This window comes from Charadrius vociferus, unplaced genomic scaffold (assembly GCF_000708025.1).
Source record: "Charadrius vociferus isolate BGI_N301 unplaced genomic scaffold, ASM70802v2 scaffold332, whole genome shotgun sequence".
Lineage (NCBI taxonomy): Eukaryota > Metazoa > Chordata > Aves > Charadriiformes > Charadriidae > Charadrius > Charadrius vociferus.
Window position 1 is genome coordinate 2,726,357 of NW_009647418.1, and position 26,826 is coordinate 2,753,182.

Sequence of the window (26,826 nt, forward strand, 5' to 3'; positions counted from 1 at the left end):
TGTGACAGCAGCCAACAGCAGACAGGTTACTGAGCACCACGGATCTTTGTCCCGATACAGTACAACTTCTCTTGTGCTCCTAGACTAGCAATGTTTGTTACTGCTTTTTGTTGCTTCTTCAGACTGATGAGGGTTTTGTGCCAACAGTGCTGTAAATCAGCTTTCTTTAGTCTTTATGCTAGATGATGCTCACTAGCAACATCCTCGCCCTCATCACTCCAGCCGCACCACCCTTGCCTTTCTCTCTGACGCAGGGTATCTCCTTTTCCCCACATGAAACTCTATTGTCACATTTCAACCACTTACAGTCTTTCACTGTTTAGCTTCCCTCTACCTATCACATCTACTAGTTTATCAAGCTGTCAACCTCCACCTTCACTTTGCCAGTGACAGCAACCTCAATGGCTCTGTGTCTGCTTCTTCATCAGGCATCTCCTTCCTTTCTATCAGGCCATCCCCCCACACATGGGAAAAGCTCCATGTCAAAATCTGTTGAATTGCTACTTCTCTAAAATCCCTCTTTGAAAACTACCATCTGGCATTTCGTGATGCAAGTAGTGAACTGCAAGAATACACTCTGCTTTTTCTACTAAATTCTGTTAGTCATGTTGCTACTTTATCCTTTAAACCACCTCTGCCTTGCTTTGTTTACTTGCTGCATTTTTTTGCAGCATCTGGAGTGTGCCTGCTCTAAGAAAGGGACTGCTTTCTTTACTTCTTACCTTGCACAATCCATGAATCCTGAAGCCCTAAATCATGATTCAGTTTCTTAGCTCTAGCCTATTATACATCATGTTATTTAATAGACTAACCACTGGGGAAGCAAGTTACCTGGGTTCTATTTTCTGCCCTACCACTGGCTTATTGTGCGACCTTAGGTGAGTCACTTAGGACATTTCCAAATGCATATGTGAAATTTGGCACTCCTATCCATATCTAGTTACCCTGACAAGCAGCTTAGTCGTTTCAGAAGGATAAAGTATCTTTAGCTTCCACTGAAATCAGTGGTGCTGAGCATACCGTAGGACCAGGCTTCCCTATGATGCCTGCCACAGAGGTTCTTCTATTATGGAGACCTTTACCTTACGAAATGTTTATTTTTTACAATATGTGGGTGAATGCTGCGTATCAATTTCTGACTGCACACTCCTTTCTATATATTAGTACCAATCTATTTTAGACATTATAGTTTCAAAACAGTTCTGAGTGTGATTCGCAAAACGCTAGAGGTCGGTTCATCAGCAGAGCCTGGGATGCTGCCAGCATTAGGTCTGGCCAATAGAAAATGCCTCTAAAACAGAAACAGCAGTGAAGGGCTCCCAGGATTATGTGGTGTTCATCAGCCACACAGGTCAGTAGCTATTATATCATTAACAGTAACACCTATTTTAGTTGTATTAATTTCTGTGAAACTTACAGTGCACATTTTCAGGCCCTCAAAGTAGTTTCTTTTTCCAATCATCACATAGAAACAGCTTCAAGGAAGATATTCAAACAGAAGAAACAGTTGAAGTGAGGTTATACTATCACAACTTGTCCAAAAACTAGAGCTGAGATACGCAGAAGCAGGACAAACTGCTGTTGTGTTTGGTCTCAAACCTGCCCTGAGAGGGTCCTCTGAAACAGGAAACACAGCCTATATAGTCCCTCCAATATTTGATCTTGCTGTTGAAAAGAAAAAGTCAACAGAAAAGTAAATTGGCATGAAGGAGAGTGACAGAGTTTTTGGGGAGACACACACCTATTAAAAATGGACTTCAAGTTCATTTCACAAAACAGAATCATAGAATAGTTTGGGTTGGAAGGGACCTTTAAAGTTCATCTAGTCCAACCTCGAAATGAACAGGGACATCTTAGCATCAAAATATCTCTCAGCTAATAACTTTCCAGCCATTAGCAGTTTAGAACCTGGGAAGGGTCAGAACCCAGCCCACAGAAGTACCTTGACTATACTGTGTGAACTGTATGACATATCTGTGTCCTGGGAAGTGATTTCTTTGGATAGCACTTTTGGAGAATTTACTGTTTAAGGTCAGTCTGCCATTTTCAAAAGAGAGTTACTCAAAACTAAAAAATAAAAATGCACTTTTCACAGGGATTTGATTAAAGATTGTATTCAGCAAACTGTAGGTTATTTCTCAATTTAAAATATTTAGAATAAAATGTGTTGAGAAGCTCTAAATATTAATATTTAGAACAGAATATTCCTCTCTTAAAGACTATAACCACAGGCTTTAAGAACATGAGGTATCCATAAAGTTCTCAAATACAAAATTGTTCTCCTTAAAATCTGGTACAGTCCATCAGTAGGTATTACACAGCTCAAGCAGGTCAGCCACACCACCCCCCTCTTCCTGCTCACTGAAAAATAAATAAATCATTATTTCCTCTCCGACCAGCTTTGGAGTTCAAAAGGAGCTAATCAAAGAGGTCAAGAGTAGAGCTTTTTAAAGACTTAAACAAACTTACTTTTTCACTTTGGGGTATTTCATCTCTGAAATAGCATTGGTAGCGTCCGTCTGTCTCTCCTTCAAATGCTGGGGCCACATATTATCCACCCAGTCGACTAAGTCCACCTGAAAGCCCCACCAAAATCAACTGTTAATTGCTGAACACATGGTAGGATACACTCCTGTTGTCTAAAACTCTAACAATGACAGCAGCAGACAGGCAGATGCTCACAGACAGCAAGAAGCTTGCTGTTCAGCATAAGTCCTGAGGACCCAACTTCATCTCCAGAACTCAGCGCTTCGCAACCCAGAGCAAGGAGAGTTTTGCAGTCAATTTAACTGGGTGCAAATTCTGACCTATGGGCTCCTGTGAGCACCTTCTCTTGCCACATCACTTGCTGTCTGTCTTCAAATGCATTTTTGTAGCCAATAGCCTAAAAATTGTGTTTATGAACATTAAAATACTAACATAAACTAGGTTATACTATTCCAATAACTTACATTTCAAGGAACATTAACACCATTGTTCTGGCCAAATTCTGATTTGAGTAATTACGTTATCACCTACTGTGCATTTCCTTTATCGTTTTACTTGGGTATAAATTCACCAAAGTTCTTGTCCAAAAGCCAAACTTTTAGGAAGTGTGGGCAGGAGAAAACAGCAACAACCAAGCAATTGGAAACATACTGACAGCAAGGTGAGGAAGAGATGGAAACTGGAGATTGTTCAGGGACATTGAAACACAGCTCCTGCGCTGGTTGCCAGAGCATGAACTGCAATCTGTCCATCACTGCCACAGCAAGGACAAGCCTGTGACTCATTTTTTGGTCTGCTTTAAGATGGAGCCTGTGCTAGATACCCTGAACACCCCCATCTGGTTACGCAAGTGGATCACACGTGCCAGGTTTCAAAACAAGGGAAAACACCAGCCAGCTTGGGAAGTCCAACAAGGCAGGCTGTAGTGCTGCGTTTGGCCACAGTGTGGCTGTACATCCTGACCCAGCTCAAAAAATCGTCAGGAACCTCCATTTATGGGTCAATAAGGACTCCAAGATCTACCCTAGGCCTTGGTGACAAAGCTGTCCGCTGACCATGTGCAGCAAGAATGGAGAAGGCCAATTCAGTCATGGTTAGCACCCCACTCAGCCTCTTGACTGCAAAACCTTTTTAAAGGCTCACCCAAGAATGTTATCCATATGAGTCAACTCAACTGTTTGTATCCCCAAAGGATTTTTATAATAGGGCAATTAGTACATGAAATTCTTGCAGACTGGGGCTGACCCCTATCCATTTCTCCATCTGCACCAGGTACTGTTGATAACACACTCTGAGAAGAGGCGAAGGGAAATAATGCTGCCAGTAGAATAGTACCGATTCCATGAATATCACCACAGTTGTATGTGAAAACAAAACTGATGGTTGCTGTCCTGATCCTGAAATAATTCCCACATCCTGACACTGCAACCTACAGTCTTTACACAACAGGGAACATGAATCAAGTATTTCTGCCTTACGTGGGCTCAAAGAGCTGTGCAGAAATCAAGGGATCCACTTGTACAAATATAGTATTCAACCAGTAACTGACTTCATGTACTGGATTTTGTCTGCACCTCCAGCACCTTCTCTTCTATTCCCAAGTACCTAATGGGAATGCAAATCTCCCTTTCAGTGAGATCTAAATATTCCTGATTTTACAAACTCAGGCCATATTAAAGAGATATGAAGTATTCATTTACATATGGTAACAGGTACCTAATTGCATTTTTCAGTCCTGAGCACCCAGGAAATTTGCGCAGGTGTTTTAAAAGCTCACCAAGCATGATGGGCTTGGGAAGACTGGGGTCAACTGAACACCAGAAACTCCCCAGAGCACTTCCAAACTGCCCACTAGTGTCTAAATGACAGCAAAAACCTGCACAAACTCCTAAATATGTGCTTAATATTTGTGATATATGCGTAACAGAACACAAAAGCCTACTTAAGAATTACTTCTACAAATCAGCAATTAGAGCTGCCATCTACTTTTGACCTGTTCAGGCAGAAGTGTGGTGTTTATATTGCCTGTAAAGGCAGGAAATGTCCCCAGTGAAAAAAAGCTGGTATAACTAGAATAGAATTTAGAATTGAGGAGGAGAAAAGTGCCTGAAAACAAAACATCATAGAGCTATAGTTTCACACCCAGCAGTGCCACGAGCAGATACAGAGGGAATAAGCAGCACGTGCTTTCTACTTTGAGAAGCCCCTTTGTTCCCTGGTCAACCAGGACCAATGCCCAAAGTCTCTGCCGAGTGTCCTGAGGAGATACACTGAAACCTCCAATGCCATTTCTTCCATCACTGTGTGTTTCTGAGTTGATGAGCTAATCCTCACCCACACATGGCTACATTTTAGTGATAAATGACATCATCTTTATGAACAAGGTCATGGTTTCACTGCCGGTGACTCCATTGGGAAACAAAATCACAAAAGCCCTCTACCTTTAAAAAATGTGTACAAATCTACCCCCTTCCTCTGACACTTCCAATTCTGACACAGCAGTAATTATGCTGATTTAATTATGTATAAATTTCTACATTTCATACATGTGTTTTCAACTTTTTGGCTTTGGAGTCCCCTGAACAGTTTTTAGTTAATAGGAGGGTTCATATATAAGGAATTTAAGCTTCCTGATAATAGCTTTAAATTTCCTCCTCCTCAAAGGAGAAAAGCATAGACAGGTATTTAATTTTGGATGGAATTTCCCCTAAATACCTTGAGAGGAATTGGGTATTTGTGCAAATTGCATGATTAAGAGCTCATCAGGTACCTAATTCCTATAAATTAAGTTCCACTGTCAAGGAATTTTCCATCCAGGTAAAAATGAGCTACCAGCTTTTTACCTCAGTAGAAATAAGATCCTAACACTAAATGGACAGGAGTTGTAGGTCCTTCACGTCACCTTGTTTAAACTCTATGTTTTATTTCCTACAAAGCAACTGGTGACTGGGAAGAAGCTGCAAATAAACACCATCACCACAGGATCCCTTACCACATTGGGACGCTTGACAATGTTCTCCAGCTTTGTGTGACTGAACTCCAGGCTGATGACATTGTAGAGTTTTTCACGCTGGGCCTCGGGTGTTTCATAGTATCTCACAAATTGAGACATGCTCATTTCAACACCTTTCTGCGTGTTCACATCCATCACATCCACTATCCGTCGGCTTCCTGCAAACACACAGAGACACTCTCAAAACATTTACCTTTGCTATAGTTATATATCTGTGTATAAATTATATATATATATATGTATAAATTATATAAATATATATGTATAAATTATATATATATCATTATATATATATTTTTTTATATGTATATATTCTCAACAACTGCAGGGAAACTGTTATTAGAGAATGAGAGACCAGCATCAGTCTGTCCACGGGTTCTGAGCAGCTTCAACAACGAGCAGGGAGCTATCTTTAAAGTGGAGTTTGTGCCCAGTATGACACGGAACAAGTCACTCGGTGTCTCTCTGCTTCAGAGAGGTGGAGAGTTTCCTCCTTTACATGAATCGACATGAGCAGAAGTACATGAAAAACTATGAAGATGCAATATAATATGGTAGCAGGGGGCATACAAGACAAATAGCTCTCCAAATCATACTCTGTGATTTTCTAAACATCCATATGCCTCTCAAGATGCTTTTAGTCATGGACAAAAATTATCCATAAAGAGCAAACTGCCTTGCATCACCGGATGTTCTAAACTGCTGAACACCTTATACAGATTGCTGAGCATTCTCAATTCCAGTCATCGTCGGTGGAGATGAAAGCACTAAATGCCATAGAAGAGTGAGCCCCTACTTTGGATCTCTCAACAAAAACTACAGGACATACTTTCAGCTTCTCGAGTGGCAGACATACAAGTCTCATTAGCACCAGAATGTTGAACAGCAGTTTTAGTCGAGCCTTCAGCTTTACACAGATTAATCCACAATCTTCTCTTCGGCCAACTGGAAGGTTTCACCTCTCCCAGCAATTTCATCATCCTAATTAGCAGTTCATTTGTGTGTGAACGAACGGGAGCCCATGAGAGACATGCCTCATTTCCAGGAGAGAAGGATTCCAGCAAACAAACGCGCAACGCTTCCAAAAAATCAATCCAACCCCATTTTCACTGCCGAAGAAATAACTCGAAATAAATTGCATTAAAACAAAATGGAGGGCCGATATATGCCATCAGAGAGAATTATTAATAATTACAGCACCTGGCCTATTGTGTGCTTGGGAGCAGTATTTCAGTAAGAATGATAGTTTGGATTGCATCACTCCATTAAAAACATCCTTAGCCACTGACAGCAGTGACAGTGACAGATGTGATAATGATTCTGGAAAGGAACTCAAGACCATAAAGCTTTGTAATCAAAAAGAAAAATTTATACAGTGTAAATCTGGAATAGTCCCACTGGCCCGTCAGTCAAACTCTTCACTACAAGGCCAGCGAACAGGATTTCATCCTTACTCTGAGCTCGGGACTGTACGTGGTGTTGCCACCTTGAGGCAGGATGGGGAGAAAGTTTACTTATGTGTGAAAAAGCACAAGAGTCCTTAAATCTGGTATTTGCATGTTTGAAATAAAATACATAAAATCTAGTTTTGGGTTAGAGTGTTTTGTTGTTTTTTTAACTGTTAACTTAACTATCTAGGGGGAAAAGTCTTTTTTCAAGTCAATAGGCTAGCAACTGGGGTGAAGTCCTGTTAAACAGCCCCTGAATAAAAGCCAGTCTGATTTCTGCTTTCCAGTGCCTGGGGATTAAAGCAGTCAGTGACTACAGCCCAGAGGGGTTAAGTACACCGATACTGAAAAATTTTATTTGAAGGACTGCGTGGCAGAGTCTGGGATCTGCCATATTATAGTCTAGGTTTGATCTCAGCTTTGCTGGAAGCGACCTTGTACAGCCTCTTAATTATCCCTTCTGAAAAAAAAAAATCAGCAGTTACCTGATGAATCAAAAATATGAGGCCCAGTTCAATAGCAGGTTTGTTAAATGTACACCATTATCAATCACGGACAGAAGAGCTAAGATTTGAACTGATAGTCTCTTGACTTCCAAATTAAAAGAGTAATTTGAAGGGATGTTTTTCTCTTAAACCACAGTACTGCCTATATCAAATAATCATACTGATTCCTGGAGTACTGCTCGCAAAATTTGAGACATATAATTACAGGTTAACAGCCTTGTGCTCGCTGCCCACTTCCTAGCAGTTCTGGCATACTGCCAGCTTTATCTCTTCTTTACTGGAAAGATTCAGCTCTTTCTTGTATTTCCTGCCCTTAGGAGAAGGCTAAAAAATACCATCCAGAAGGGGGTACGGGTAAAGCATAAGGGAAAGAAGCATACAGAGGCTCCAAAAAGTGGTGTCAGGCTGAGAGATCTCAGGTCAGGCTGGATTTCTGAACATTTCTGACACACGTTTTACTTGATGTACCATTTCTGTTAACCGTTTCCTAGATATCCTCTTGCCAGGCTCTCACCCTTGTCCTCTAGGAAGGGAACTCACTCGATGAAGCCTGATGCAGCCCACCGAGTCCCAGCAGGACCTCAGTGACCCCGGCAGCCTCTTGCCCTCATACAGGCCATATCCCTGGCTTTCAGCTCATCACTTGCTGCATGTGGAGTAACGTATACCTGGGTCTCTAGCTGGCAGAGAGCATCTTTTACTGCTGACATGGGAAGCTTCAGTGCACCATGCATCATGTCATCTTTCGCTTCCCAGGATTTTTTCCAATATAACTTCTTGGCTGGAGAACGCCTGGACGGTGCAGGATTAAGAGGCGTTTTTTCCTCTCCCGCAGCAGATGTGACTCAGAGGCGAAGTGGTGATGCTAGGGTTCACTGGAGGGGATTTTACAGCCTAAAGAAGAAACATCTTCCTCCTCTACTGCTGCTTACTCATCAAGCACAAGTGAATCCCCAAAGGATCACAAAGACAGTAACTAAGAAACAAGCTAGCGCCATCTTTGACAAGAGGAACAGACAAAAGCAAGAAGGAGAGGGAAGAATCAGTTGCAGAGATGTACGCTGGAAAATCAAATCAATCAGGAAGAGCTACTTTAGAACTATGCTTCATCTGAAACCTTAAAAAAAATCAAGTTACTCCAGCCCACATATTAGTAAAATCTGCAGTAAAATAAAGGGAAGGAACAGCATATATAATATCTGTTCCCTTTATTTAGAGGCCTAGTAACTAAGATGCTGTAAAGGTTTTAACAGATTAAATCCTATAACATTGTTATATGCTGCAATATCGTTATTTTTTGTACATCGAAATGAACACCTGGAGGAAAAATGACTTGTGCAGAGTCCCCGCCTCCCACTGCCCACCGTGTACAAGTTGGTTTGGTACAGAGATTTGCTCGTCTCTGTTCTGGGCTTCTCGGCAAAAATATTTTGAGAGCAACAGGGAGGGAAACCTTGACCTCTAGTGAGAACTGCACTTCATGAATGCAAGTTACACAGGCATCAGCAAACGCTTTCACAAATCACAGCTTTACCAAGTCCACCCCAGAGAGCCTCCAGGGGTGACAGACTGCAGCTCCAAAGTCATTCAGCAAAGCTCTCGTTGATCTCCCCTGCAGAATTTGCACCCACACTTTGCTTCACATATACAATATTATAACGATTTGCCAGAGAGGGAACAGTGAATGGGAAATTCTGTGACTATAATAATCTCCTCTGGGATCCAACAGTTACCGTTTCCCATTTCTAAAAAGGTGAAGCACTGCCTTCCCCTGACCTGACCTGAAACAGCCTCAGATTTGCATTACCCAGGCTACCAGACTCCGGTCTTCAAAACAGCCCATCCTTTCCCCTGGATTTAGCATTGAAATTAGGAGTGGTGGAAGCAAGAGGTGGTCCATAAGCAAAGCAAACATGAACCACACAGTAGAATACAAGAAATGCACAGGAGGTGCAAATCAGAGGTGAAAATTACACCTGTGTTTTCTAGACTGCTGCCTCTTCCCCAGGGCACCACCGGCAGGAAAAGGTGCAACTCTCCCACCACAGAGGAGGATCCTGTAAGAATGATTATCAAGCCTGTCGTTAAGAGGATAAAGCTGTCTTGGGGAATTATTTTAACTCTTTGTGACCGAAGTAAGATCTGCGCCCAAGATACAGTACGGTGTCTACAACCCGCAACCAACCTCAAATGCGGAGGGACAAGCCTGCCGGTCTTGTCTAATCTTTATGCTTCTTACTGGGAAAAAAAAAAAAATCCTTGGTTTGTAAAGCAGGAATTTTTGCAGAGCCTTAGGAAATCTGCTAGCTTCACTAGCGAGTTAATTGTACCTAAAGAGTGAGGCTTTGACTTGCATCCCGGTTAATCCCTCCGGAGCTGGAAAGCACATATTCTTCTGCTACCCACAGGAGACTATTGTGATATCCCATACTAACTGGGACATGAATCGGAGCAGAAAATCCTTGCTCAAGTGGAGCTATTCACGACATTCTCTGCATTTCAGGCCCAGGGTACGAACAACTTTAGTTGGGAGAGGCGTACCAATACCATCGATCCCAGATCCACCAGAGGGCACAGAAGAACAAAGGGAAATCAAGAGTCCAGCTCGGACACTTGCATGCATCTCTCCCGCACTCCTCCCAGTTACTTTTCTCACCCAGCATTTTCCCCAGCACCTCTTGGTCCACCGTGAAACAAGTGTCCCCAAGCCACCCAGCTCCCCCTTTGCCGGGCTCTGCCTTTCCCCTGTGCACCCCCTGGCTCAGGTATCTGCCCCCCCCCCAGCTCCCCAGCACAAGCCATGCTGACTGCAGAGCAGGAGCATTTTCTGTGGGGTTAAATTATTTCCTTCTTACAGACACGCAAAGCTAAGGATACCTGACATACACATTCCCCCTCCTTCTCCTCTTTGGTCCCTGCAGCTTTATCATTTGGTATAAAACTGCCAAATTGCAATAACCCATGTTATTAGTTTTTTTCACGCGACAAAAGGTAAGGTATTTAGAGCATGTCCACAGGAAAAGCTTAAGCCAGCAAAAACTCCTAAGCCTTAATGCTCCAGGGCAAGACTAAAGGAGACGGTTTAGGGCTAATATCGTGTTTTAGTGGCATTATATAGAATCAATTAGTATCCTTACATCTACCCAAAACATAAACTGTAATTTTCAGTGATTCTTTGAAACTTCAGCCAGTGAAAACCACACACACACACACAAAAAATCCCATATACAAAGAAACATCTTACTTTTCATTTTTATACAGTATCCAAATGTATTAACCTACAGGACAAACTTACTTCAGGCAGCTGAAAAGACAGAGCTAGCACACAAAGGACTACAGAAAGAAAAATAATACAAGTTCTGAGGAAAGTGGGAAGGGATATAACTTTGTTGAAAATCTTACATTTTATTTATTTATCTGTCAAATCTATTTTAAGACCATTGATCGTATCCTAAAATGTCTCAACATAAAATATATTTAATAGTAACAGATAAAATACAGGGAAAATGTTATAAAAATTAAATAATTTCATGTTAATAGCATTTCATAGCGCATTCTACACTATCAAGAGCATCTTTGCATACTAAGAGTCCTACAGAAATGAAACTATTTCGTTAAGTGACATGTTAATCTGGCAATAGCAGTGTTTATTTTCCTAAAGACAAGTAGAAAAGAGCATTGATTGGACCACAGCAATCTATTCTGCCTTTATTTTTAGGAAAGCTGCCTCTGAGGCAAAACCACACCCCAACAAGGAAAGGACAATTTAGATTTTTATGGCCTTATTTACATTTTAAATTCCAAGCTATACTTTGTTGTGATGCGCTCCATCAGTAATATTGACGGTGGGAAGAAGAGCGTAGCTTTGCCTGGGGCATCTTGGCAACATGCTAGAGCCCAGCCTGCGACTCGGCATCCAGCTCGGAGGGATGGAGCACACCCCTCCATAAGGGAGAGGTTTTGGGAGAGATGGCTGAGATGCCTCAGAAGCTCCCTGCTCCTCGAAGGTCTCACCTCCCCTGTCCTGGCTGTGCAACCCTGACCTTCTCTCACTTTGACCCTGGCACTCCTCCAACTTTGGGGCAAGCGAACGGAGATTACTAAGATACCGAGAAAATATTTTTCTTTTTCTGTTTTTCTAGTTTTCTGCTGATAGCGTGAACTGGATCAGTTCGCTGAGGGGTTAGACATGCATCAAAGCTGGACCAGAAGGACCTCAGGATCAAGAGCAAGCATGGCACAAATAGGAGTGGAACAGTCCGAATTGGGAGGGAAGGACTGCCTCTTCCCTTAGATTGCCTGTTCTGCCTCCTGAAATCTCATCATCGGCCCATAAGGAGAAACATTATAGCCTTGATTTCCCGATACTTGGCAATTAGGAAGCCGAAGACCTTCAACTACCATTCATTAGCATGTGAATTATATCAGCAATCCTGCAGCTCTCCTTTGGTCTAGACTGGTATTTAAAGGGGTCCCCCGTCAAAGGGTTGACAACACCACCACACCTCCAGTATCCACACTTTAATGAGGACATCTTAAGGGGTATATAGCTGTGATTACATCAGACCTCCAGAACACGCTGATGTTAATATATATTTTTAGGTAGAGGCATAGCTACGCTTGAAGGTCATTTTGGACTAAGGAAAATTATGGCACTAAAGCACAACAAGTACCATGAAATATTTAGGATTTTGGGTCCTATTCCTCCAGGATAAGACAGCTTTTTTTTTCTAGTTTGGATGAGCTAAAGCAGAGGATGCTTATTTCAGAAGAACAGTGTGACTATGGGGAGTTATTCTAAAATAGCTGTTCTGGTTAATTTTCCCACGTGGACAACTCATTTTAAATCCACTTGTAGACAGAGGCGTTGAGATGACCCTGACCACATCAACACATCGGTTCAATTTCACTTTCATGTTTTGACATCATGGAATTACATTCTTTTGAGAGGTTGAATTTTTATTATAACGTTCATTCAAACCGGATTTACTGCTGTTTATATCTGGACGTGAACAAGACTGTTTTTAGCAAAACTGTTCCAGTTTAACTAAGATTTTTTTAAAGAGTTTGACTGTGTTAGGCAAAGGACAAACTTAAAGAGAGCTCAAACAGGAAGCTCAGCTCTAAAAATAGAAATGGTTCTACTTCCAAAATGGCAAGTCAGCGGACATGCTAAACATAGGCAAGCAAGTGTTATAATATTTCATTTTTATTTCTAAGAGCCAAAAAAAAAAAAAAGGCATAAAGAGGGAGCATCAAATACCTTTTTTTTATTTACTTTATTGCACAGAAGCCCTAATCATGGATCAAGGCTCACTCAATCTGTCACTCTTCTGATGCACAGCTCCCCAGTGGAAACTCACGCCAGAGGTAGAAGCCCACATCCATGATGTTTTATCCCAGCATTGGTTAGTGTGGAGAGTTAAACCACCATTAAAATACAAATACACACACACACACACACACACACACACATATATATATATATATATATATATATATATATTCCTCCCCCTGTCTGCAAGGAGGAAGACGGTGTGAGTTGTCTGCCAGTTCAACTTTCTGAACCACCTCACTGCAAGAAAGAGCAAAGCCCGTGCCACCACGCAGGAAGGGGATAGGAGAGCAATGCCAGAAGTGGGGAGAGAAGGAGGAGAATGAGCAGGATGCCAATTTAGAGTTGCTTAATTGGTATGGCAAAAAACCCCAAGTTGTTAGATGCAGTGGGTAGCACAAAGAATAGAGACGCTATACCAGGGCACATAATAAGCAGCAATACGGAAAACGAGATGCCAGTTTAGATGACAAAAAGGTGGTCTGGCACCAGAGCACAGTACTGGAATTAGAGGGACAAGTTTCTATTTCCAGTCTATCAGGAACACTGGGTAAGTTTTAACCTCTCTCTGCCCCAGGTCCTGGTTTCATGATACAAGCTGTTCACCAGTACTCAAGAAACTGATGAGGCTTAAATAATTTTTTTAAGCGGGGTCAGCTCCCTGCCTGCTTCACAGCACAGTTCCACAAACATCAGGGCAAGGGATGTGCACCGAGCACCAGCGCTGGCAGCTGCTGTGGGAAATCATACACTGACACCAAACCATAGCCCCAGCGTCCTCCCCCGACATTACAGACTGGAGCTTTTCTTCCTAAACAATAAGCTATTTAAGAGGCACAAACCCAGTGTGTGTTAAATGAAGCAATGTCTTCTGAAAGTCTGCAATACGCCACTTTAATAGAGAGAGATTTCTACTTTATATGTGCGCTGCTCCACCTTAATATTGGTGGATGCCAAAGTCCCAAGGGGTTGCTTCAGAGCTGCTACAAACCACTTCAATTTTCAACAAATTAGGTAGAGCTCTCAGACTGCAGGAAAATCACTAATGTAACCTTCACTTGAAAAAAAAAACCCATTCAGAAACTCTGAAGTCTAGTTTCTAATTTTAATTCTGCCCAGGAGAAAATGCAGCACAGCTCCACAACTTTGTAATTCTTCCTAGACCTAAGCAAACAGGGAGCAGAGAGAGGAACAGTTCTGAAATCGCATTAGCTGTTTGATCAACATACAGGACTGCTGGTGTCCCACAAAGAACTAATAGATCCCATGATAAACAAACAAAAACCCACCTGTCAGGTCCTACTGGTCCTGCTTACAGCAAAGTATGTTGATTATTGGCTCATGGTTGGTAAGAGTATCCTAATAGCATTTGCTCAAGTCTGGAAGGATTTATCTGTACTTGCTCACAAGCTACTATGAGATTTGGGAGTAAAATGAGTTCTATACAGTACAGTACATCCCAGCAAGAGGGATACAAAAAAAACAGGAGAGGTCGCTCAAGGGAAAAGAAAGAAAAAAAGACAAAAGGATGAGCCAATAAGTCTTCAGTGCTGCTGTACTTGGAAAAGAGAAATCTGCTTGATAGAGTTGGAATGAATTGCTTCAATAAAACAACTGGCTTTTTTTTTTTCAGTATTGTCCAGATGTTTCCTCTTTGTAGTTCTCACATTTAAAAAGAAATGCAACAGCTAGAAGTCTGGCCAGCTAACACCAATGGTACCTATAAACCCCTTTGTTGATAGACCGTTGGTTTGACTTTATCATAGCTTAGAAGCACTTGGAAGTTATAATTTTCGGTGGTAATATTTATTTGCTGATTTTAGTTGAGGTCTGACTTAGCAGAATTCACAATTACAGATAAATTTTAGAGCATGAAGCATGTTGGCAGTCCTGTGAGGACATTTGGAACTTGATTTCAAAAACAAAGTGTTTTTAAAAAATAGTGGGAGATTTTAAAACAAGTTTTGGCCACAGAACAATATGATGGAGGAACTGTTTGTTTTTATAAAGACTGGATCTCAAACACATGTTGCTGTAATCACAGTCATAGAATGGTTAGAGTTGGAAGGGACCTTAGAGACCATCTAGTTCAACCCCCCTGCTGTGGGCAGGGATACCTTCCACTAGACCAGGTTGCTCAAAGCTCCATCCAACTGCAAATAGCCTTATAACAGATACCTGAGACAAATCACTGGCCTTGACATACACTGCTTTCTGATTTTCCATTTTTCCCCTTGAAAAGTTTGTAGTCAGGTAAATAACTTAGCTCCCTGGAAACACAGGTTTCGGTTTTGGATCCTCAGATCAGTGGGAGTAACACTGACATGCAATTATTTTACAGTCACTTGTGAGGAACATCCAAGCTCAGCCTCATCCTGCAAGAAGCCATCCTTATCTCCTGTCTTCAAAGTGCTCTTGGATCCCCCTGCTCCTCTCAACTATCGGAGAGATGTAATCTGTCTTATGGATATGAGTCCCTTGATGAATTTAGGGTGTGATTTGCAGGATCCAGACACTGAGGTACCCTCAATCTGAACCCTCACAGGCTGAAGAACTTGTTCACAAGTTGTTTTTTATAAAATTTCACAGACATTGCCCTTCCAAACCATGAGAACAATGAGGATGCTTTCATTAACCCAGTTTTGGTTAATACTCCAACAGTCCCACTTACATGAAAAGGAAAAAAGCAGGACGCAGGGAGCAAGCCAGGCACAGATCACACCATGGGGCACAAAACCCCCATGAGCAACAAGAAGAGAAATCTTGCAATGAATGGAAATATTTCATACGAGTACCTCCCCGCCCATGAGATCAGTGTTGACTCCTCTCCCCTAGAAGAGCCTGGCCCACTGCGTTTCAAAAAATGCATTATTTGGACTTCAGGAACAGAGCAAAGACCTCACTGGTTCCTCCTTATCCCTCCACGTAAGATTCCTGGAGATACAGCAGTTAATGACTCCTGACTCAGCTCTTCTGCTCTTCCAAACGTGGCCCTCCCATTCACAGGACAAATCCCCGCACAGGGGGAGAACCATACATCTTAATCAAGACTTAGATGCAAGTCTGAGGGCAGACTTTTGCACTTCCTTTGAACAGCCTGTTTAATTTTGGGAGGCACTCCTTAACAACAAAGTTTCTCTAATGAGCGTCCCTCCTAACTCCTCACAGTCTCCAATTTCTGAACTTCCTTGAAACAAATGGAGCATTGCTCTATAGAAAAAGCAACACTAGGTCCCTATTCAGCAGAAATGATGGAAAGTTTTCTGAACTGCAGTGTGTGGCTGCTTTGTCCTTCTTTTGTATCTGCACGGCTAATTTTCTTTCACAGGATGGAGAACTGTACGTTGATTAAGACAAAATTTCCCCTACTTGCCCGCAGACCACACTACGAGCCTCTCGACTGGCTTTGTAGTTCGATGTGAATTCAACCATGATACAATTTTCAGAGCAGATCAATTTGAGAGGGGGAGCAAACACGCAGGAGGAATGAACCAAAAAATCACTAGGAAGTACTTACTCAGAGACAGTTACCCAGTTTGCTTTCAGCTTTCTGGAGTAGCTACTAACAAAAAGCTGAACACATTTGCACAGCCAACTCAGAAACTATTGTGCTAACACACCAGAATAAATGTATGCTAATGTAAAATAAATGTTTCACATGGTTTGTGCCCTCCCTCCTGCCTTTACCCACCTGATCTGCAGTGACCACCACCACAATTTTCTCTTCTATGGACACACCACTTATGATTTTTGATTCAGTACTGAATGAAATTTATACATGTGTATATGTATACATCTGTAAATCTCTGTACAGTTTTTAATATATACATAAACCACATGTTATAAACCCAGAATAACCATTACCTACATCATTTGCATCTCTTTCCATTCCCCTTTCATTATCACCTGCTTCCAGAAGCATGTATTAGGAGGGTTCTTGTCTTTCTGTGAAGTACCTGGCATATATATTCTCATTTTAGTTGGAGTTGCTGGGCACTGCAGCAACATATGTATTTAACATAACAAAAATGGCTAGATGAAAGATACAGAGCCTGACATAGCTTATGGCTGCTACATACGCTTGACCGGCAGTAATCCTTTCTGTCCCAACAGAATTTAAATTATTTAAATCAGCCTGCTTACATTAACTAGTAAGGGAACTTGTTCCACCCCATTGCAGTCCCCTGCACAGAGGAGATCATGGCTTGCCACATTCAGTGTGTCATTTACAGCTTACAGGAAAACTAGAAACTGAGACTCCCCGAATTCTGTTTCCAGCACCGCACCTGAGAAGATCATTTCACCTTTCAGCCCAGTTTCCACCTGGGAGAAGGCGGCCTGTGCAACATTCCTCTCTGGAATTGCAGCTACTCCTACAATGAGCAAAACGTGATGCCAAACTTAGAAAACTTGCTTAGGTCTCTCCCCTGTGAAAAAAAACCCACAACTTAACAGCCAGTGAAATACTCCTCTGCAGATCTGATTTCTTCCACTGATGTTGAAGAAAGCTCAGTTGCTCACTTTAGTGTGGTATGATGAAGTCCTTAACATCTTATCCACTTAGTGAACAAACCACGAGCAGATGTGTGACAGCAGACAGCATTTCCTCCAGAACCGGTACTTGTCAGCAGCACAAGGGAAGGCTGACCTGCACTTGCAGGGCCAAACCCCCCTATTTATAGGGCTTTTTCCTTGGAAACATCTGGGGTTTAATGATGTAATTTATTCTATTATCTTTCTCCACTGACACCATGATTATAAACTCATAGTTGAGGCAGAGATCTTCACACATATTTCTTTAAACACTCAATTTGCAACTGAATTTTTTGGCTAAGCTCCTGTTCTTTTGGTGTTTTTAATGAGAAGGCAAAACCCAGCAATAATCAGGTATCTTTTCAGCTACTCCCAGCACAGAAAGCAACAGGATATGTAGAGCCTTGGTCTTCCTTTCACGCTTTGTCTTGGAGATCAAAGCCTGCTGCCAGGTCTTTAAAGATTTGACAGAATCACAGAATCAAATATTAAAATGATCTATTAGGTCCCATCTTGTGCATCACCTCCTTGGGCCAGACGAAGATTGTTCTCTGCAACAGTTTTTGGAGCTTAGTCAGCTTTGCTTTTTACTGCCATACCTCAATGCACAAATTTTATCACAATTGAAAGCTTTGCTGCTTTCATCTTTACTTGGATTCGTTATGTAAGACGAAAACACCAAAGCCTTTCAATACAGTTTACGAACACAGCAACTAAATGAAGGGAACCAAACATTTTCTGTCCGTGTAAGCATTATGGCCCAGTCCAGTCTACAGCACCAGATTTTAATAGCAAAATACATGACTGATGATACATGCTTCGCTGCTCCTACACTTATTTTTTTTAATTCTATAAATAAACCCTTGGTGAGTTAGTTAAATAAAATCAATCAGTGAGTTTATGTCAGTTGTTGGACCACCCCATGAATAGTATAAGTCCTGTACTCGCCCTGTTCCCACTGATACAATGCCCGGCTGGGCACGGTGAATTCCATACAACAATGCTGCTGATCCTACAGAAGTGACCGCTCTGGTCACAACTTTAACCTCTTCAGCCCAGGGATCACAATAACTGAAAGTCTCTTTTCTTTCTTACAATCCTCAGCGTGTTTTGAAATCGCCCCTTTTGCCACTAGCTGGGATTGCAAGCTTGACTTTGGGGGTGTATGCATACCCTGGCACACAAAGCTACACCAGCCCGTAGAGAGAGGAAGCGATGTACATTGCAGACACAGCAGCACCTCTTAGCTTTATTTAGTGGTTTATTTAGTTTATTTAGGGGCAAGTGTAAAAGCTGGGCTTCAATGGTGATAGACCACCAGCCTGTGGCAAGCAAACTGAAGAGAGGTCAGCTAAAAATAAAAGCAAATACATCCAGACTAGCCATTACTGTTTAGATGCAGACCCACGCTTGTCCAGGGACTCCACACCTACCCAGGGAGTTTCTGGGCATCCTGTGACAACCCAGGAAGACAAAGGCAGCGCAGACATCAATTACAAGTCAAAGGGCAAGACACTGCAGATGCCACAGAAAAGCAGATACTCTTTTAAATTCAATCAGTGCTGACCCAAGCAAAACACTTAAAAGAAAAAGTAATCGAAGAAAGAGAAAGGACCTCAGATTGATGCATACATTCACGTATGCTTCCTCTTTCTCTCTCCTTCATGTGGTTCATAGCTTCCAAAACTACTCAATGCTCCCTTCTTCAGACTGTATGATGTTCGTGAAGAATAATATAAAGATAAAAATCAAACAAGTGAAAAAACTGAATGCTTTGGCTTTCTGACATCAAAGATTAAAGCAAAAGATTGAATTTGGTCCTTGAATTCAGGAGTAGCAATGTCAGTATTGACCATCAGTAGAGACAGTCAATAGCGACCACGGAAGTCCTGGCTTTCAAACAGCTTGCTGAGCAAGGCAGTCACCTTTCTCCTTGCTCAGTCCTAGGCTAAGCTTGGCAAGTGTATGTCATTCGTTCTTCAGTGCAATTAGCATAAAGCATTCACACAGGTAAGTATTTTTGGAGATTCAATCAGACGTATATGGGAAAACACGCTTTTCTTTTCCACCCATCTATGACACACCTGTCCATGCTGTGGCCCAGAAGCACTGTTGGTGGAAGAAGCCAACACAAGAAGCCTGAAAAACATAAATTATTCTGTATAGCTGCCTCTTCTGGGCATGAGCAGTAAGTCACTCAGAAGCACACAGTCTGAGGAAAAATTCGTAATAGCTAGCGTGCTGTCCCAGCACTTACCACTTCACATACCTGTTACTCCCCATAATCAGTTCTCCAGCTAACTTCATCCTTTTTTTACCCACCCCACCCCCCCTTTTAAAAAAAACCAAACTTCTGGAGAGTTTCTAGAAAGCTTTGTGACTTACATTTGCATGACTAGCAGCCAGGGAAAAAGAACAATGTCTGAGAGTCCCACCAGTAGCCCTGGCTGGGAGCATCCTTGCGATGCACTATTTGCTGGCTGGAAGACTGACTCTAGTTAGAGAGAAAAATGAATGGACAATGGGGATAAGTTCACTGAGCTTATGGGAGCCCTTAACAAAAGGGAGTAGGAGAACATGAAAGAAAGAAAAAAAGACATAAACCAAGACACGATTCAAATCTAAAGACAAAAAGTTTTGGAATAAAACCTAGCCCCAATACTTACTAGCTACTGCTGTGCACTTGGTTTTTAAGTAGTCCGTATTCATATACTAACACCACCAATACACCAGCATGGCATGCCAAGAGTGAAAAATACAGAGCCTGCAGAAATAACACTTGTCAAACTTCTAGTGCAGATGTGGCAGATGTTTAAGGAGACGTTAAGAGGGCCAATGACCCTCTAAATCAAATTTTAAATCAACTTACGAAGAGATGACAGTGACATTATGTCCTTCTGCATTAACAATCAAATCTACCTTAGACAATGAAATTACAAAACTTACTAGTTATTAAATTACAACAGAGGGGTTTTTTTCTTTCAAGAGTTGTCTCCAGTTCCTAAGTAGGCCAGTAATTCCTCTCCTCTTCTCATTTGTACTCTTGGCTCACAGCCATTTCAGAGATCAGACAAATTCCAACTGCTGAAATTAATCTACTGGCTTGGGTTTAAAAAGTATCCAGGATATCTTTTGTACGGAGGTAGGAGTCTCGTTAAAACCATTTTCCAACTGTGCAGTTTAAAGTGATTGTTCTCTAAAGTAAAGCAACTGTGTGGGGAAGAGTGTTTCATCCACGCACATTACACATAGGTGCACATTCATGCACACTAATGTGCAGGTCATAAACATTACCAAACTAAATTACAGCTGGTATCTGCATTTTTTAAACAATGAAAACAAAACAAAAAAATCCAACAAGCAAAGGCAACATTTCTTTGGAAGTCTGGCAAAATATTAAAATAAAATAGACACCTAAGCCCAAGTAAGCACAAACAACAATCAAAAAAACCCACCTTTTTTTTCTTCCTTATTGTTGCCACAAACTACAGTTTTCAAAGGGAAATTAAAAAAGCTAGGCTACCAATTGCCATTATTTCCTTGGCACTTATAGTTACCCAAACATGGAGATGATACAACCATCATGTTAGAAACAGAAAGTAAGATTTCAGAATAATTTGAGACCAAAGGCTCAGTAACTTCTTATGGAGTTTATATACTTTGGAAAAACCCAGCACCATTTCTTTAAAATGTTCTATAACAAATGAGTTTCCCCTGATTTGAAAAAGAAAAGAGAACAAATGCTAGGTTTAAATAGCACCAGCATACTATAATGATGAGCACTTAAACAAAAAACAAGTTTACACAGAACATAACATTTTTCAAGCTATGTTCTCTCTCTATCAACTCCCACACACATTCAGATGAGGAAAGTTACGATGATTCCATTTCATATTCACAAAACATCATTCCCCTCCCAGGTTCAGCAAGGCATTGTGTAAGTTTTGAAAACACTGTGCTTCAGAAACGCAGATACGTGGAGGTTCAGGCAAGATCTGAGAAGTCTGCTCAAGAATGCAATGACAATCACAGGAGATACTAATAAAACCAGAATTTTCATCTGCTTTCTTTGAACATTAGACTGTGAGTGTAACATACAGATTAAGCTAAAACTACAAAAAATTACCAGCAATGACATGCAATAGGAAAATTGCTCACCGGTGCTTCCTGAAGTCATTAGCCGATAAATTAGAAATTTGGCATGGAGACAGGAATTGCCCCCATGTGCTCTCAGTGTCAATGTGGCTGTTAGATACAGCACAAATTCCACAGTGACAGAAACGATTTGCCATAAGAACCATGATTTTTCAGGTATAACTTGACAATCCATTTCCCAAATATTTTAGATCTTTTGAGTCAAAGTTTCCACCTGTGATGCCAGAAGTCATCAACTGTAGTAAAAAAAGACAGCAGGTGACAATGTTCTTTACCAAATTACATGTTCAGTACAATGACTCCAAAGGGCGTTTGTCCAAACACAGTAAAAAAACCACCCATGACGTGCAGTATCTGGCCTACAGCATATACATGGATTGCTGGAACAGCTGTGAGAAACGGCACACTTTTACATCAAAGTTAATCTCAAAGTTAATTACGATTGTTATTTCTGCTCCATTGTTTTATAGATCTAATTTTATTTATAAATATCCTCTGGCTTTACTGGCCATGTACACAGGAATCTCCACCCCCTTCATACTTCAAGGGACATCAATCTTGAGGAAATGCAACTCCCACACTTTTACTGTTATACAGGAAAAACAATGTTGTTATGCAACACTACGCTGTTCCAAAACATCTCAAAGTCAGACCCTTAACTTCAGCAGTTTCAGAGACAGAAATGGTAGTTTATCAGCTATGGAACAAATTCACAGAAAATTGCAAACAGGGTCCAGATAATGACAAGGTTTATGCACAAGGCTCCTCTGCAGGAAAAAAAAGAGATAGTCATACCTACAAATGTGCATATGCGGGTATTTAAAAATCTGTAAAATTTAGGACTTCCAAATACCCTCACGTTACTTCCTAATTTAACTGCAGATTGACCAACAGAAATGCTACCCAACACCACTTCCCACATCGCTTCTCTAACATTTTCTGCCAAAGTGGTTTGGCGCTTTTTTTCCCCAGAACTTATAAATGGTCATAAATTAAGCAACATTGCCAAGTTTTGTTTGTGAAGGAAGGTTACCAGAGATAACCCCTCTCTCACAGATAACCCCAAGTGAGCAGAAATGAGGCACAAGTTCCTCTCCTTTTTTTTTTTTTTTTAACTACACTTTTTCCAGTCTTGATATTCCTATCGATTATTAAACTCAAGAGCAATTTTCAAAATTTCTTCTTTCAGCATGCAGTAATTGGGCTAATTTAAAAGATTAACTCCTGCCACAACACAGGTAAATAAAGCCAGTAAATTCTAAATAGCAAGAATGCAGTTAAACATCTCTGTGAAGGACTGCAGCTAACACATCCAAAGCTCAGCCAGCTCCACAGCGATGACTTCATGGAGTGCAGTATCACTATTCAGTAACAATTTCAGATAAACGATAAATAACACATCCATCTTCAGTAAAAGCAGATTTCAAAGTAACGTACAGAATAATCTCCTACTCAAAATGTAGCTTTTCTTGGAGTTAAAAAAAAAAATCTTTTGCAAAAATTGCTAGGAAACATGTGATGATTACAGCCACCGCTTCTCTGGTTTGTGTCTTATCAGAAAGACAGGCAGTTTGGAAAGCTTTGTGCTCAGTCTCTCTTAGCAACCTTTCCTCAAAGCACTGACCTGGCCTGACACTGATAAAGGCTGTGTGGAAAGCACAGGCAAAAGGTGATATGTCTCCAATCATACCTTTTACGAACAGATGCACTACAACAGATTTAAAAAAAAAAAAGGAACTCGATCAATAGAGCTGCTGCTTTCCAGGATCACAAAAGTGTATGTAGGACACCTGTTAAGAGCAAAAGCATTCACTCTCTTTCCAATGGCCAATTATCCAGCATGAGATCAGAGTCCGGTCAGCACGACTACTAATTAGGGTTCTCCCAGCCTTTTTAATTTACAAATTGCTTCTCCGTGCCTTCTCCCGGATTCTGAGAGTTATCACAAATGTCTACAAACACAACTGGACAAGTATTTCAAAGCAATTCTGTTCTGTATAGAGTTAATCCAGTGCATTCAAAATAACTTACCCACTAATAGCTTCACATCTCTGACGGTGAAATCCGGGTCAGGCATTCTATAATTAGCAAAGAAAGCAATGTTAAATACCGTCGAGATAAGTATGGGTACACTTTAGTTACCATAATAAAAGAGAAATAAAATGTATAGTGCTCTTTGCCCGTAATGCAGTAGGTGGAATCAAGCAAGGCCTCTCTGAAGTGTGGACAGCGCGAGTTTTAATGACATACGTAACATCTTTGCATTGGCAAGCGTACAAAAGTTTCTCTACTCGTAATGAAAGAGGAGAAGAGGTGTCTTTTCAAGCACTCTCTAGCACTGGAGTGGGAATGAAGGGAAGGGGTTGGGAGTGATTTCAGTAAAATCCTAAGCCTTTATAGCTTGGTCCTGCTAAGCAACCCGCAATGGTTTGCAACTGGTGGTGCCTCACATATATTCCCCGAGGTGAGCATTATTGCATTTGCCAGTGGATACAAACAGAGGCATAGAGCGGTAAACCAATTTGTTCAAAGTCACATCATCATAGGTTGGATTCACTGCTTGGAAATAAAATATAAAAAAATAAAAAGTGGTTTTGTTTTAATGACTATTCCAAACCTCCATGTCTGGGAGAAGACAACCTGACTGTATTTGGTGGGTAGGGAAGTTGTTGTTCAATTCAATTCAGGCTAATTCAGGGCTAAATTAATAGCAGCATAATTGGTTCACCAATAGCAATGCATTTATAAGATCACTTCTAACACAGGCAATGTTTTAGGGTTTAATAAAACTAGACAATAGCCTAGTACACCAAGTGAGTGAGATTTACGTGTCAGGAGAGTAAAATTCTGCAACATACAGACTGGATAGAAAAAGAAAACAAAAACAGTAGTGTGGTTTTTAAGTTGATTGACTTCATCTTAATGACAGTATTTCGCACTTCACATCGTACAAAAACTGACTAAGGAATTGTAATGAAAAAGAGCCCAGTGGGAACTGTCAGCTAGACGCTCTGTCCCTCTTGTACTGCCGTGGGTGGAACATAAGCAACTTGCTTCTAGTCTTAAAGGACTTTGGACATAATTCAGTTTGAAATCAGAACTATCCAGCCTATAGGCAAACTTTTAGAGCAATAGTTTTTATGATTAAGAAAACACTGAAAGGTAACGTTTAAAAATGCATTTACTGTCATGCACATATCTTAAGAGCTATTTGCCAAATTCTATTTGTCCACTTTATTTTACCCTTATCACCTTCCTCTGGTGGGATGCGGAGGCTGGACAATATCTTTTGTTCGTTCTCTGCCAACCCTCACATCTTTGCATTTAGCGGTGAGGGCCCCACAGCTTTGGAATTCACTCCCTCGCCAGAATGAAACACCCTGAATCTACTGACCTTCAGGGTTCATTCAGAGCGTATCTTTTTATCCAAGCACTAGAAAGTCAGAAGTAGGGGAAGGAGGAACTACTTGTGGGCAATGAGAAGACGCAACACGTCTTCAAATGCCACAGCTTACCTGTATTTTATCAGGCACATAGAACAATTAGATGGGCAATCTTTTTACACATTTGTATAAATCAAAATAAAAATCAACAACCAAGCTAGGTAACAAGCCTAACCCAGACGCATACAAACAACTCCAGTCTTTCTGAGAGCTCCAGCAGCAGCCGATGATAAACATTATTCAAACTGGAGGAATACAATCCTCCCTAACAATAAAATTGCATGTTTAGTTCTTTGGAGAGCACACCTGGCGTATCTCTGCAATCTCAAGACATATCATACATTAGAGAAAGAGCACACCAAGGGAAGAATTTCAGTCTTGAAGAAAGCAAGTTTTAAGTACAAGAACCTATTTTGTATCTGGGTTGCTTCGGGAGGTCCAGCTTTAATCCAAACCCATTCTACTGGCTGCTGACACTGTAAATGACTGTACTTTTTCATCTCCAGCCCCACCCAGCATAACTGCCACACTCATTCTTACCAATTAGGGCCAGTTCGCTACAGCATCATGATGGAAAAAAAAAAATAAATTGTTTTATTGAATGTCACCAGTCCTATACTAATCAGTAAGTGTTGGTTCATTTGTTCTTCTGTATAAATCCAGAATGCTATGAATCCAGAACACTGTGAATGCTTTCAAAGATTTCATATCTCATAAAAAATAGGTGAAGAATAGTATAGCAGGGTGACCTAACACCAAAATGACTGACTATGTTTGAGATTTTCAGCATTCTGTTATATACAAATCATGTTGCCTCAAACAGAAAAGAAATGCAAACACCTTAGCGTGCACTGGTGCAAACTTGCCTTTTAGTACATGTTTAAAGATTTGCTAGAGAAGTCTCCAATTCAGGTCCTGAGGAGGATGAGCTCTGGCTAGCATACGTATCTGATTAACCACAATACAATGCAAGATGACCGCTGTTCCGATAAAAGAGACAACATCTCTCCAAACAGCATTCTCTCTCCAAGTTACAATCCTGGAAACAGCCAAACAACCCTCTAAGGAAAACAACTCCTCTTCTGCGAAGAGATCACAGGTGGACTTCCCTGCTTCTAGCCAGAAAAGTAGCAGCTCACGATGGTCAGAAAAACAATTTTCAAAGTTTCATTACAATAATTTTTCCTCATTCATGTCATTCCTTGCCATTTCGGAATACCTCCAAGCACAGTAACCAAACTGTTCAGCTATGCTTTGTACATCTGCCAGGCACAGACATGCAAGCTGACTGCTTAACAGCAAACAAAAGCGGAAGCACGTATCATCAGTTATTCAACATGTCAGAAATCTAAAAATCATCTTATAGCATATATTTTATAGAGCACTGTATCTCAAAAGTCACCCTACATATATGCGGATCCCCTAATCTACCACATCATCACACACACAGACTCCTCTGGACAAGACAGTAGTGCCACAACAGACCCAGTAAAGCATAATTTCCTCCAAAGTCTGAAGAGGAATGTAAGGTTCCTGAGTTTCATCAGCAAATTACTCTGATCCAAAGGCAAACTGTCCAGTCTTGCTCTAGTGATGGAAGACAGCAGACTATGACACTCATTGTTTCAAGCAGTAAATGTCAGGATGATGAGACTAAAGGTCCTGAACGTTTCGGATCAGTTAGGCAGGTGTCAATACTACGTTGATCTTGCTGGAATGCAAAGCACACAGCATTTATGTATCTACACAAAACTCATATATTGTATTCCAGCTACTCTTGATAGACACATGTAAGGAGTGGAAATGTAAATAAAATTAAATCATGTTATCCTGCAGAGTGCCAAATAGGAAAGTTTGCTCATGCATTTCACTTCTGTCATTTAAAATACACATAAATCATGCTTCC

General features: G+C 41.0%; 1 protein-coding gene across 1 annotated transcript in view; it reads right to left on the reverse strand.

The window, feature by feature from the left end:
- The window catches only part of KDM2B (lysine (K)-specific demethylase 2B), a 119,227-nt gene that overhangs the window by 83,561 nt on the left and 8,840 nt on the right, over nt 1-26,826 (reverse strand). Inside the window, exons 4-6 of the mRNA XM_009880286.1 lie at nt 23,509-23,555; nt 5,480-5,658; nt 2,470-2,576 (exon numbers count right to left, since the gene is read on the reverse strand). Coding sequence (XP_009878588.1) covers nt 2,470-2,576; nt 5,480-5,658; nt 23,509-23,555 — 333 coding nt within the window. The remainder of the gene's footprint in view (nt 1-2,469; nt 2,577-5,479; nt 5,659-23,508; nt 23,556-26,826) is intronic.